Source organism: Cucumis sativus, chromosome 7, assembly GCF_000004075.3.
Source record: "Cucumis sativus cultivar 9930 chromosome 7, Cucumber_9930_V3, whole genome shotgun sequence".
Lineage (NCBI taxonomy): Eukaryota > Viridiplantae > Streptophyta > Magnoliopsida > Cucurbitales > Cucurbitaceae > Cucumis > Cucumis sativus.
Genome location: NC_026661.2, coordinates 22,148,185 through 22,161,381, shown reverse-complemented (window position 1 = coordinate 22,161,381; position 13,197 = coordinate 22,148,185). Strand labels below are relative to the sequence as shown.

At 36.7% G+C, this 13,197-nt stretch overlaps 2 protein-coding genes and 2 long non-coding RNA genes across 5 annotated transcripts; 2 read left to right on the top strand and 2 right to left on the bottom strand.

Moving 5' to 3' along the window:
* Positions 1–95: 95 nt before the first annotated feature.
* On the top strand, positions 96–1,968 carry LOC101215676 (11S globulin subunit beta). The gene is made up of 3 exons (XM_004141621.3): positions 96–716; positions 807–1,262; positions 1,361–1,968. Exons 1-3 carry the CDS (start codon positions 129–131, stop codon positions 1,745–1,747), a joined length of 1,431 nt encoding a protein of 476 aa, XP_004141669.3. The 5' UTR covers positions 96–128; the 3' UTR covers positions 1,748–1,968.
* A 1,884-nt stretch (positions 1,969–3,852) lies between these two features.
* Positions 3,853–5,937, bottom strand: LOC105436217. The gene is made up of 2 exons (XR_970161.2): positions 4,903–5,937; positions 3,853–4,435 (listed from the first exon to the last, which is right to left on the bottom strand). It is a non-coding gene; the product is annotated as an uncharacterized LOC105436217 (long non-coding RNA).
* A 635-nt stretch (positions 5,938–6,572) lies between these two features.
* LOC116404959 lies at positions 6,573–7,625 on the bottom strand. Its single transcript, XR_004217978.1, has 3 exons — positions 7,515–7,625; positions 7,088–7,389; positions 6,573–7,003 (listed from the first exon to the last, which is right to left on the bottom strand). It is a non-coding gene; the product is annotated as an uncharacterized LOC116404959 (long non-coding RNA).
* Positions 6,786–13,109, top strand: LOC101207661 (probable LRR receptor-like serine/threonine-protein kinase At1g05700). 2 transcript variants are annotated; one of them, XM_031888391.1, is made up of 13 exons: positions 6,786–6,928; positions 7,051–7,180; positions 7,270–8,304; positions 8,396–8,531; positions 8,613–8,684; positions 8,766–8,837; positions 8,926–9,006; positions 9,103–9,260; positions 9,397–9,620; positions 10,637–10,763; positions 11,425–11,487; positions 11,579–11,765; positions 12,449–13,109. In XM_031888391.1, exons 2-13 carry the CDS (start codon positions 7,108–7,110, stop codon positions 12,849–12,851), a joined length of 2,631 nt encoding a protein of 876 aa, XP_031744251.1. In that variant the 5' UTR covers positions 6,786–6,928; positions 7,051–7,107; the 3' UTR covers positions 12,852–13,109. The 2 variants fall into 2 exon arrangements, with proteins under 2 accessions (XP_031744251.1, XP_011659664.1); XM_011661362.2 differs by lacking the exon at positions 6,786–6,928 and having other exon boundaries at positions 7,002–7,180.
* The last annotated feature ends 88 nt before the right edge of the window (positions 13,110–13,197 follow it).

The following is a 13,197-nucleotide window of genomic DNA, read 5'->3' as shown; positions in this document are numbered from 1 at the left end:
TGTTACTACCGCCGCCATCCACTTGTCACCACCGCCCTTCCTCCGCCCGCCTATAAATTCTCCGCCACCTTCCTCTTCCTTCCTCACACTAACCAACCAACCAGCCTTCTCTTCTCATCTCCCTCACCATGGCTCGCTCTTCTCTTCTTGCTTTCTTATGTTTAGCAGTTTTCATCAATGGCTGCCTCTCTCAGACCGACCAATTTCCCTGGAGTTGGGGATTCCAAGGCAGTGAAGCTAGGCAGCAGCACCGTTTCCACTCTCCCAAAGCCTGCCATCTCGAGAATCTCAGAGCTGAAGAGCCCGCTCGCCGGATTGAGGCGGAGGCTGGTTACACTGAACTATGGGAACCCAACAATGAGGAGTTCCAGTGCGCCGGAGTAAATATGGTCCGCCATACAATCCGACCCAAAGGTCTGCTTCTACCTGGATTCACTAATGCTCCTAAACTCATTTTCGTCGTCCAAGGTACTGGTATTCGCGGTGTTGCAATGCCTGGCTGTCCCGAGACTTATGAAACCGATCTACGAAGATCGCAGTCGTCTGGAAACTTCAGAGACCAGCACCAGAAGATCCGCGAGTTCAGAGAGGGCGATCTCCTTGTCGTCCCGGCTGGAGTTTCTCACTGGATGTACAACCGTGGACAGTCTGATCTCATCTTGATCGTGTTCGTTGACACACGCAATGTTGCCAATCAAATCGATCCATTCGCCAGAGTAAGTTGAACAAAAAAAAAAACAGAGTATAACGATTTAATTACTGATTTGAACAAGAAGCCTTAAAATTCTTTGGTGTGTTTGTTACAGAAATTTTACCTCGCCGGAAGACCAGAGATGATGCGAAGAGGGGAACGGGAAGGAAGAAGCTTCAGAGAATCCACTGGAGAGAAATCAGGCAATGTGTTCAGTGGATTTGCAGATGAATTTCTGGAAGAAGCTCTCCAAATAGACAGTGGATTGGTTAGGCGGTTGAAGGGAGAAAGCGACGAGAGGGACAGAATCGTGTTTGCCGAAGAAGATTTCGATGTGCTTATGCCCGAGAAAGACGATCAAGAAAGATCAAGAGGAAGATACATTGAAAAAGAATCAGAAAATGGCTTCGAAGAAACCGTGTGCACACTCCGATTGAAGCATAACATTGGTCGATCAGAACATGCCGATGTGTTCAACCCACGCGGCGGCCGCCTCTCCACCGCCAACTTCAATAACCTCCCCTTCCTCCGCCAGGTCCGCCTCAGCGCCGAACGAGGAGTCCTCTACAGCGTAAGTCTCTAAAACCATTTCTCCCAATCTAACGACAGTAATAGCATAAGATTCCTTCAAATCTTAAAACCTTAACAACAACAAAAATTTCACCGCAGAACGCGATCTCGGCACCGCACTACACAGTGAACGCCCACACAGTGGCGTACGCTACGAGAGGCAGCGCGAGAGTGCAAGTGGTGGACAACTACGGTCAGGCAGTGTTCGACGGCGAGGTCCGGGAAGGACAAGTACTGGTGATTCCACAGAACTTCGTGGTGATGACAAGAGCAAGCGAGAGAGGATTCGAATGGATAGCATTCAAGACAAACGACAACGCAATCACGAACTTGCTGGCGGGAAGAGTTTCACAGATGAGGTTGCTTCCATTGGGAGTTCTGTCGAACATGTACAGGATTTCAAGGGAAGAGGCACAGCGGCTGAAGTACGGACAACCGGAGATGAGGATTTTCAGTCCAGGAAGGTCGCAGGGAAGAAGAGAGTGAAGAGATGAAGATGGTAATGTAATGGGGAAAGGACGCATATATATATATATAAGATATATGTAGTAGTTAATGGTAATTTAGGGAATAAAGAGCGAGCTTTCAGGTGATGCCGCCGACGAGCCAGCTTGTTATCGGCCGGAAAAAATGGAGAAATCTCTCAGAAAGACACTGAGTTTTAATAATAAAAATAATAATATTTGCGCCTCTGTTTTGTGTTCAAATTAAATCTCTCTCTCTAAATATATATATATGTTTGTTTCGCGGGCTTTCATTCCCTATTCTAAGTTCTAACTCAATGCAATACCCAATGCTTATGGATGAATCCCTTCTTTTTACATATAAAAATATAATCAAATTTCTCTTTCTATTAAGAATTTAAAGAACTATTACCAATTTGCAACAATAATTTCTATAAATTGTAAGTTAAGAGTTGAGCATCACTCCAATTTTGGCTAATTAATACAAAAATAGTGAAACTTCAAAATCAATTTTTTGAAAAACAGATATATATTTGATTGAATTTGATTACTGATTGTTTAGTAGTACCTGAATAGTTCATTTGTTTGTATATACAAAATAAAGTTGTGAAATACGTACAAGTTTGGTTAGATGTCTTCCTTCCATTTATGTATATATATATATGATAATTCTTCGTTATTAAACGCTTTAAAGTCTTAACATTAAGGTAGCACATAATTCGTTATTAAACATTTGACTTCTAAGGTAGCACAAGCCACATTATGTTGCTTTACGATTTATGAAATGAAGCGTCCATAGTTGGAAAAAGCTTAGTAGTTAGAAAAGGCTTAGGCTTAGTTTGAGATTGTTTTAGTTTTAATATAATTTGTTGTGGACTGAGTTAGTGCTTTGTAAATTACAAGCTTTAGATTTTATGATCAAGTTAGTTTTAGATTGGTTGGTAAATAAATAAAGTAGAAGAAAAGGATAATTTTGAAGATGTTGATTCGGAAGTAGTCTCAAGCGAAGAAGAAGAAGAAGAATGCAACGAATGAGATGAGGAAGAGTGGTATCGAACACTGGAACTCTAAACCAAGGTGAAGTCAAAAAGATCGAGCAAGAACAATGACTTATTGATTACGTTGAAAATTGACCACTAGAACATCAAAGAAGTTAAAGCAAATGATGAAGAAGACACCACTCTTTGAGGGGTTCCCTTTGGAAGATGATAGTTTGGTGATTGATCTTCTTATTACAACTTTGAATGAGCTTGAAACGTCCCTTATGGGTTTATCCCTGATGGACACGTTCATGTTTTGGTGACAACGTTGGATTTTCTATTCTGAATTTACCTCTTTGATCAAAATATTTTTGTTCAAGATGTTGATCATGCTCCGCAAAGCAAGCAAACCAACGAAGAAGCTTATCCTGTAAAGGCTGTTGAACTTTTTCAAACCAAACCTCGCCATCTAAGCTTGATAACTTGGACACAAAATACTGAATGAGAACCCAACATATGCAATGACAACCTTTGACCATCTTAAAGGAAATCAATCCTTGACAGAGTTTATAACTAACAACATATGCAGTCTCATTAGCATCACCTGAGAATTCAACTCTTCCACCTCTCATCAATGCATTTGATGTTTATAAAGTGATAAATGTCTCAAATATACAAACGGAAGCAGCAGATGGTTTGCTCTATCTATCAGTCTATCTCTTTCTCAAATACAAAATGATCGGGTTTGTACTGTCTTGTAAATTAGTAAATGCGATTATGAGCATTAAGCTGACATATGGAGTAAACAAATATTGGCAAGCAGACCCATTTCTTCCCAAAGCATATCCGTGGAGTGGCTTAATCTGTGACAATGAGACTGCTCCAAAAAATAATCACTGTAGGTGCATTCATTCCTAAAAATTGTGCATTACATATTTGATGTCCATTGGAATTAGAGTATAAAATGAAATAAGCTACTGTAATTTTTTATTAGGGACTTATCATCAAGTGACCTGACGGGTGAAATATCTCCTTATATATTCAACTTATCCATGTTACAAACTTTGTGAGTATCTTTGTACCCAAACTGTTAGATCAACCAATCCCCCTAAAAACTATTCAATGCCAAGGAAGAAGAACTAAATGATTTTGTTTTCAGAGACTTGTCGAGTAATAGCCTATCAGGAAATGTACCTGATTTCTTGGCCAATATGAAAAGCCTCAAAGTCATGTAATTTACTTGGAAAATTAGACAAAAACGATTTTTTTTTACCCTTCACAGAAAGTTAGACAAAAAACAACCTCACCGGTCCACTTCCACCTGAACTCCAAAAAAAATGTGAATAATGGTTCACTAAAATTAAGATCTGTTCTAAGTGGAATATACCACAGTGTTTTTTTTTTTAGTCTGGATACTTCAAAATAACATTGAAGAATATATTGAACAAAAAAGGTTCCAGCCCATCTTCTAATGATATGCTTTTACGACAGTGTGGAAGATAATCCAAATCTTGATGGTGCATGCGCCTCAGACTCGTGTGCAAAGGGGAAGAAGAAAAGTTTCGTTGTACCTGTTGTGGTGTCAGTTGGTGGATTGTTTGGCGTCCTCATAGTGGCTGCAGTTATCTTTTGGATCATAAAGTTACAGATGATGTTCAAGTAGCTGTAAAGATGCTATCTCCACTATCAGCTCACAGTTATCAGCAATTTCAAACAGAGGTAAGTGTGACCTAAACATAGAATTCCAATTTCTAATCAGCATAAATTGTCCCACTATATCATACTAAATCTATCTGTGCAGGTGATACTTCTCATGAGAGTTTACCATGGAAACTTGACAAGCCATGTTGGGTACTTGAATGAAAAAAACCACTTTGGACTTATTTACGAGTATATGACCAAGGGTAACTTAGCACAGGTCCTTTCATGTTCAGCTAATTACTATAGAAGACTTTTCTCACGTGTTAATTCAACGAGAACCTTCAACCAATTTATGTATGCACACAGAAAGTCCAGTTTTCTTAACCTGGGAAGATGGACTTCGGATTACAATAGCTACAGCACAAGGTGAGAAAACTCAACAAAATTATAGATTAAACTCGATCCTTTCAATAAATATATTAATATTAGCATTCCTTTTGCACCATATACAAAGAAAATATTCAGGTAAATCTTGAAAAATACAGGACTGGAGTACCTGCATCATGGTTGTCAGCCACCCATGGTCCACAGAGATGTCAAAACAACAAACATCTTGCTAACAGACAATTTACAAGCAAAACTTGCAGATTTCGGACTCTCCAAGAGTTTCCCAAATGATGGTCGCAAGACTCACATGTCCACAATTGAGGCTGGCACTCCTGGTTACTTTGATCCAGAGTAAGTACCAGATTCAGTTCCAACTATTAATCATACCAATTTCCTAAGGAACCAAAAACTCCGTGAGTCACCCAAAGGGAAACAGATACAGATTAAATACAGCTCAAATCTTACTCTACGTCGGACATGCAGATACTACATCTCAAACCGACTGACTGAGAAAAGTGATGTTTATAGCTTCGGAGTAGTATTGTTGAAGATAATTACTTGCAGACCAGTGATTTCCAGAGCTCAGCAAAATGTTCACATAATTCAATGGGCGACCACCATGATTTCGCAAGGAGACATCAGGAACGTAATCGACTCAAGACTAAAAGGGGAATTCGACTCCAACTCCGTTTGGAAATCGGTAGAAATAGCAACGGCTTGCGTGTCTTCAAATTCAAGCAGTAGGCCGAAAATAAACCACAAGGGATTGTCTGGCCATGGAAATGAGTCGGAAGACAGAAAATCCCTCACTTAACTCGAGGGATTCAATTGAGACGTTCTCAATTTCCATTACTTTACCAACATCCAGTCCTGAAGCAAGATGAAAGGCGCCATCACCGAATAATAACCCATGCGACGATCTCCATCTCATTCCCATCCCAATGTGAAGTAATTCTACGAAACTGGCATTACTATTCTTCGTTCTTTCTGCCTTCAGCTTTCAGTTCCCCTGTGAAGTAATTCAACTGGTTGCATCGAGTCGATAGTTCATCTGAGGTCTACATTATCACTGAACTCGAATTTAAAATTAGATCCATAGATTTTGCAATTTCAGAGCTAAACACCACGATTCATCTGGCCGTTGAAACCTACAAATTTCTTGTTCGTCCAATGCGTGTAGATAACTGTGCCCTAATTGGTTCGTTGTTTCCGGTAAATTAGTTTAATTGAGCGGGAATCATTATTAGTTTAATATACCATTTCATTATTATACACATATGTTATATAGTCGTGACTCTATAATTAATATAAAGTGTTTGTGACCTATAAATTTAAACTTACAAGAATTAATAAATTGTGTAATTAATGGTTTTTAATCATAGGACTCACGGATCGAGCTTCTACCTAAGCAAAACCGACAAAAAAAATTCTTATAGTTTTGTTGTAATTCTTTTGACTATGATTAATTCTAACCAATCAATTTGTTTTTATTTTTATCTTTTGAAACAATTAGAGAAGCAAAGTTTGAATCACGGGTATTTCTAAAAGACTCAGATGAGTTATAATCGCTTTGACAATTTATTAATTTACTATCCATTTGTATTAGTTAATAATTAATATCATCGTGTCTTATGCACTAAGATCTATAAGTTCTAGGTAAATGTCAATTCAAAATGGGTTATACTATTCTTTTTAGGCTTAGATTGTAATTTAAACTAACAACTGTACTACAAAGTCCACTCACTTTAGAGTCTTTAGAGAAGTTTAAAATGTTATGATAGAAGTAAATGAATAAACAAAGACAAAGCCATCCTTCCATCAAAGAGGAAAAGAAAGAAAGAAAATGGAACATTTCACAATACTTCACCCATGATTTTTTTAAGGCATCTTGTGGTTCCATATGTAATATAATAAGCATAGACAAGTACATTTTGTAATAAAAACAAGTCAAAACATAAACAAAGAAGTGGTCAACTTCATTGACTTGGACTGTTTCAAACTCAGAAATATCAATGGCTACAAAGTTTCATTTTCTGCAACTTTCTCCTAAGGAATTTTCACTCCTAATTCCATTCTCCCTTGGTTCTTTTCCATCAAAAACATCCATTCTTGATTTGACAAATGGAAGTGTTTAAGGCTCATGCTGATGGAAAATTATGCAGAAGTTACCTGCTGAATACTACTTGCTTTTCCAGGTAGATGACCATTTCTTACACCTTGTGGCTGCCTCCATTGGCCCCAATTAATTAACTTGGTACTTCTGAGGTCACCTGCAAAAAGAATATATCTAATTTATTGCAATATTTCTTTCAAGAAGTAATCTCAAAAGGTGGGGGTTTTGTTTGGAATTATACCATCAAAAGGGTGATCTGAAATGCCTAGACTTCTCCTGCTTTATGCACTTTTGCCTCTCCTTCTGGTCCATGTTGATGGTCAAGATCAATCAGGTTCAATTTGTTATTCTTTCGAAGTTTTTTGCATTCCGAGCTTGTGAAGAAAAAGAGGGATGATGTTTTTATTTCCTTTTGCTTTGCAGGTTTCATTAGCATAGATTGTGGTATACCAGAAAATTCCAATTATACTGACAGTAGAACAACGCTCAAGTATGTTTCTGATGCCGAGTTTATCGATACCGGTGAAATCCATGACATATCGCCTGAATACAGTAGAAAATTGGATCAGAGTGAGTTTAACAACGCCCAACTCAGGAATCTAAGAAGTTTTCCTGAAGGAAACAGAAGCTGTTACACCATAACACAAGGGAGTGGGGGAGAAAAGTACTTGATCAGAGTGAGTTTCATGTATGGCAACTATGATAACATAAATCGACCACCATCATTTGATTTATATCTTGGAGTTGATTATTGGGATTCAGTTCGTCTGTCAAATGCTTCTGAAATAGTAACAAAAGAACTGATACATGTCCCAACATTAGATTATATGCAAATCTGTCTAATAAACATTCAAAAAGGAGTGCCTTTCATATCAGCAATAGAGATTAGACCTCTAGATAATTCCACTTATGTGACAGTATCTGGATCCTTGATGCTCCGTCAGCGGCTAGACTATGGTTCAGAAAGCAACCGAACTGTAAGGTATCCTAATGATAGTTATGATCGGATATGGTGGTCCTCAACCATACCTGGATTGCAAAACATATCTTCTAACAGCTCAATTCAGTTGAATAAATTTGCAATTCCATCTATTGTCTTGGAAACTGCAGTTACGCCAAACCATTCCCATCAGCCCCTGAATTTTTCGTGGAATACTCGTAACAAAAGGGAACGGTTCTATATTTACATGCACTTTGCAGATATCCATAAGATGGAGAAAGGGCAGTTTAGAGCCTTCGACATCTTGGTCAATGGATTATTATGGTATGGGCAACTGGCTCCTGATTATTTGTCAACAATCACAGTCTATAGCGGCAGTGGCACCAAAGCTGCAAATCGAAGCAAAATTGAGATCTCCCTTAAAAGAAATGAAAATTCAAGTTTTCCACCCCTAATCAATGCCATTGAGATTTTTGTACAAAAACAGTTCTCACAGTTGCAAACAGACCAAGCTGAAAGTATGATTTTTCACAATCTATGCTTAATATATTCGTCATTTGTGTTCATAACAAGTTAATGATCATCATTCTCAATTCATTTCAATACCAGTTGAGGCACTGCTGAACATAAAATTAGCATACAATCTGAAGAACTGGCAAGGAGATCCATGTTACCCTCAAAAATACGCGTGGACCAGTCTTCATTGCAGTTACATTAGCGACAGCCCACCGAAAATCATATCTTTGTAAGCCCTCATCCATATTCAAGAATGAAAAACTTGTTAATCTTACCCAAATTTCTCTTTTAAGAAATGGTATGAAATCAGGAACTTGTCGTCGAGTGGATTGGCTGGGGGAATTTCTTCTTACATATCAAATCTTACAATGCTACAATACCTGTAAGCATCTCAAATACCTGTAGACATTATCTTTACCATTCAAAATAGCATTTTCTAAAGCAATTGGCTTGCCTTATTTAGGGATCTGTCCAACAATCACTTAAATGGCACGATTCCAGATTTTCTAGCTAGTCTGCCATTCTTGACAGTTCTGTAAGTTACTTGCATCTTCGACTTAGGCTAAGATGGAACCTATATCTTATGGTAATGAGTTATCATGTCAACATTTTTCAATTTTTAGAAACCTGGCAAACAACGATCTCTCAGGGATAATTCCGCAGACACTTATCGAAAGATCAAGAAATGAAACCATATCATTGAGGTAACTAATAATAACAACCCAACACTACTCAAATTAATAGAAATTATGTCACAGAGATATTCTTAAGCATCTCACTTCCTGTTATTCATTATGAAGTGTCGAAGGCAATCCATATCTTTGTCTATCAGAGCCCTGCAGTAAGAAGAAGAAGAAAGAGTATGTAATTCCATTAGCAGCATCACTTGGTGGAGTTACATTAGCATTGTTAACCGGAGGTGCAATTGTTTGGCGCCAAAGGAGACGAAAGAAGAAAGGTATTGCACAAACATAATGATCTTGTTTTTCATGGTCAGATGCTTCTAGTTTCATCAAACATGCAGTAACTCTTCAAATGTAGCTCACTAAAACTAAGCGTTTCTTTAACTGTGGGAGCACTAATACATCATGCAGAAAAACAGATCTCTGGGAGTAGCAAGCAAGGAGAGACGTCACTAGTGCCAGAGAAAACAAAGCTTACCTACTCTGAAATTTTGAGTATAACTAACAACTTTGAGACTGTAATAGGGAAAGGTGGATTTGGAACAGTTTATCATGGTTACTTGCATAGCATCCAAGTTTCTGTGAAAATGCTGTCCCCTGCATCAGTTCAAGGTTACAAGCAATTTGAGGAAGAGGTAAGCAACAACATACTGAGTCCTCACTAAATTTTCAGCAATGTTCTTATAATATATGATATATCAAACAACAAAACAATGGTATAGAATTTTGCAATTGTCACACACAAGGGGCATGTTTGAGAGTGTTTTACACTTTTAGATGTGAAACCTAACCTAAGTAATGCGTTAACCTTGAAAATCTTCAAAGAGACACTGACATGACACGACACTGATATGGTAGCATGCCAATGTTTTCTAAAATCAAGGACACAGATAAGGCAAGGACATATTTTTAAAAATATATCACTTTTATACCATAAGCCAGAAGGAACTCATAATGCATGAGTTTATGAATTTATAAGCTTAAAAAATTAGTTTGCCGTAAATTACTCTCGAATCAATTATTTTTTTCAGATATGTATCTATTTAGTATAATTAACAAATATTTGAGGTCATCCAGAGTGAACTTAGCTCAACAATAATTGACATGGTTTTCTCCTCAAAAGGTTGGAGGTTCGATCCTCCATCTCCACAATTGTGGTACTAGAAGAACCAAGGCATGTTTTAACTCATGTTGGACAGATCGTGACTTTGTACAACTGATGTCTAACATGCCTATTGCTCTACTAAGTATCCAATACATGCCCAACAAGTTTCGAAGTTTCAAACTTCAAAGTGTACACATCTATCTGACACAAACACACTAGCCAAAGTACAGTTTCATTCTTCTTAGGAATCTTAGTGTCATAATGCCTTTCAAATCCTCCAAGTGCAATAATTCTTGCTAAGAATGCCATGTTGCGGCAATTCCACCAAAAAATTTAATCAGCTACTCCTACATTATACCATCAAAAAATATTTTAACCGTTTCAAAATTACTCTCAAATATCTCTCATATCAGTTAAACAATTCTCCTAACAGCAGGTGAAGCTCTCATTCAGCACTAATTCTTTATGTACAGTCTCTTCTATGTTAAAGTAATTGATAAGACCTTGAATTAAGTTGAGCTAATTTTAGTTTTAACAATATTACAGGCACAATTACTTACAACAGTTCACCATGGAAACTTAACTTCCGTACTTGGATATTGTAATGAAGACACTCACCTAGGACTGGTTTATGAACACATGGAAAATGGAAACTTGGCAGATCTTCTATCGGGTACCAAATAAGATCAAATACAAAAATAGAAGAAAAACTAATTACTTAGGCTTTCTTATATCAAAAAATCAAGTTTATGAACATGTGTTTCTTTGATTTGTTATCTACCTTTTAAAAACATTTTCATAACCTTTGCCAAAATTTTAAAACCAAAATATAATAAATCCTAACTGTTAGATAACTATTTGAATTTTGGTTTTTTGTTTTCTAAAATTATGGCTTGGTTTCTCACATCTTATTTCCATTGGCATGTTTGTTAAGAAAAAGTCCAAACTCTAAGCTAAAATCTAGAAACGAAAACAGTTTTAAAAGCTACTTTTTTTTAGTTTTGAAAAAGCTTCACTTGGATTTTAAAAACATTTGTAAGAAGTAAATAACGGAATAATAATATATAAAAACTATTGGTGGAAATAGTGATTACACGCCTAATTTTCAAAAAACCAAATAGTTATCAAACTAGGTCTCATTTTTGTTTTTGTCATATCTAAGAAGTCAAGTGTATTCTACGGATGGTTGAGATAGTTTCAAAATTGATTGGGAGGAGGAAAATATACAAAGAGCTAAAAGGGAAATCATTATCAAACTATACTTTAAAATTCTATGTCAGTTGGATTATTCAACAGAGAAACTCACTGAGTTTTTTCTCCCCTAATCTGATTAGAAAAGAGCAATCGTATCTTGAACTGGAAGGAGAGACTGAGAATTGCTTTGGATGCAGCACAAGGTTGGAAAAACAAACATTTGCTCAACTAAAATCCCATTATTTTATTGTTCATTTGATTGCTAGTGCTAAGTTATATTATTATCATCTACAGGGTTAGAGTACCTTCATTTTGGGTGTCAGCCACCAATTATTCACAGAGACCTCAAGTCTACAAACATATTACTAGATAAAAACCTCCATGCCAAATTAGCTGATTTTGGCTTGTCAAAAGCATTTCATTCAGGAGATTTAGCTCAAGCAACTGCAGCTGTTGGCACCCCAGGATACCTTGATCCAGAGTAAGTATTTGCTGTTGTTTATTTTTTCTTGAATTTCCTGTCAGTAGTCAGATTATTGACTTTGAAATACAAACAGCAGAACTTTCTTCTTAAAAGGATACGGAACTTTTCATTAAGGAAATGAAATGATTAAAATACAGTAGGAAAAAATAAACGAAAGGAGACAAAACACTGAGAAACACCAAAAGAGATAGAACAAAAACAAAACTAATTTCTCTGTAAAGAAAACCTAGATAACAAATCAATGATAAGGGAAAATGAAAGCTTCCCAGCTTCGAGGATATCTTGAATTGACGAGCCATTAAAGTACAACCAAATTGATAAAGAGAAGAATTTTAGAGCCAACTTAGTGCCAGCATGGATAGAGTATAGTAATTTATCATCCTTGATCCGCTCTCTCTTGATAACTTAAACCTTGTTTGACTAACCATTCAGTTTTTTTAAAATTAAGCTTATAAATATTACTTCACCCACCAGTTTCTTAGTTTTGTTATTTCTAAAAGCATTTTCAAAATCTAATATCCTTGAAGGAAGATGAAAACTATAAAAAACTAAAAACAATATCGTTATCAAACAAGCACTTAAAAGACTTCTTACATTTGAACACGCCCCCTTCATTTTTGTTAAATTCCCCAAAAATTCTGTGTTTTGATATAGGCTTTCTGGTGTATATTTCTCTGCAGGTATACTATAACAAACAAGTTAAATGAGAAGAGTGATGTTTATAGCTTTGGGGTGATTTTACTTGAAATTGTCACTGGTCAGCCAGCAATAACAAAAACTCAGGACAAAACCCATGTCATCAAAAGGGTTATTTCAGTGCTTAAGGAAGGAGAAATCAAGAACACAGTTGACCCAAAAATAGGATTGGACGTTAACAATAGTTCTATTTGGAAATCTATTGAGTTGGCAATAGCCTGTGTATCTTCATCTTCAACTGAGAGGCCAACCATGACCCAGGTAGTGATGGAACTGAAGCAGTGTCTGGCTATCTTGGAGAATCCTCAGGAAAATAATGGTGGAATCAGTTCCAGCCTTGTGTTGGTCCCTCTGACTTCATCATTTAGAGATCCCCAAGAAAGGTAATAGAACTTGCATGGCATAAGTTGTTCATATTCTAGTTTGGACCTTCTGTATTTCAATACCACTCTTTGCTATTTTCATGAAAGAAATTGTTTCTTGTTTTAAAAAAAAATATATGCGTCGAATCATATTTAATTAAATTTACCTTCAACAATTAAGCTTTTGAATTGGTTGGTAATTTAAGATGGTATGAGACTAAATTGTTCAAAGAGAACATATGTTTAAACTCCTGCAATGTTATTTCCTTTCCATTTCTGAGTCTTTTTCATATTTGGAGCTCACACATACCAAGAATTTTAGATGATATATAATGAATTTAACTTCATCCATCAGTACAAGTTTTTGAGTT

What these genes read in the sequence shown, in the direction of transcription:
- LOC101215676 (XM_004141621.3), top strand. Translation starts at nt 129, where the DNA reads ATGGCTCGCTCTTCTCTTCTTGCTTTCTTATGTTTAGCAGTTTTCATC. An exon ending in AAATCGATCCATTCGCCAGA is followed by an intron (nt 717 to 806) that starts GTAAGTTGAACA and finishes TGTTTGTTACAG; the next exon opens with AAATTTTACCTCGCCGGAAG. An exon ending in AACGAGGAGTCCTCTACAGC is followed by an intron (nt 1,263 to 1,360) that starts GTAAGTCTCTAA and finishes ATTTCACCGCAG; the next exon opens with AACGCGATCTCGGCACCGCA.
- LOC101207661 (XM_031888391.1), top strand. Translation starts at nt 7,108, where the DNA reads ATGCCTAGACTTCTCCTGCTTTATGCACTTTTGCCTCTCCTTCTGGTC. An exon ending in CTGCCATTCTTGACAGTTCT is followed by an intron (nt 8,838 to 8,925) that starts GTAAGTTACTTG and finishes TTCAATTTTTAG; the next exon opens with AAACCTGGCAAACAACGATC. An exon ending in AAGGAGACGAAAGAAGAAAG is followed by an intron (nt 9,261 to 9,396) that starts GTATTGCACAAA and finishes TACATCATGCAG; the next exon opens with AAAAACAGATCTCTGGGAGT.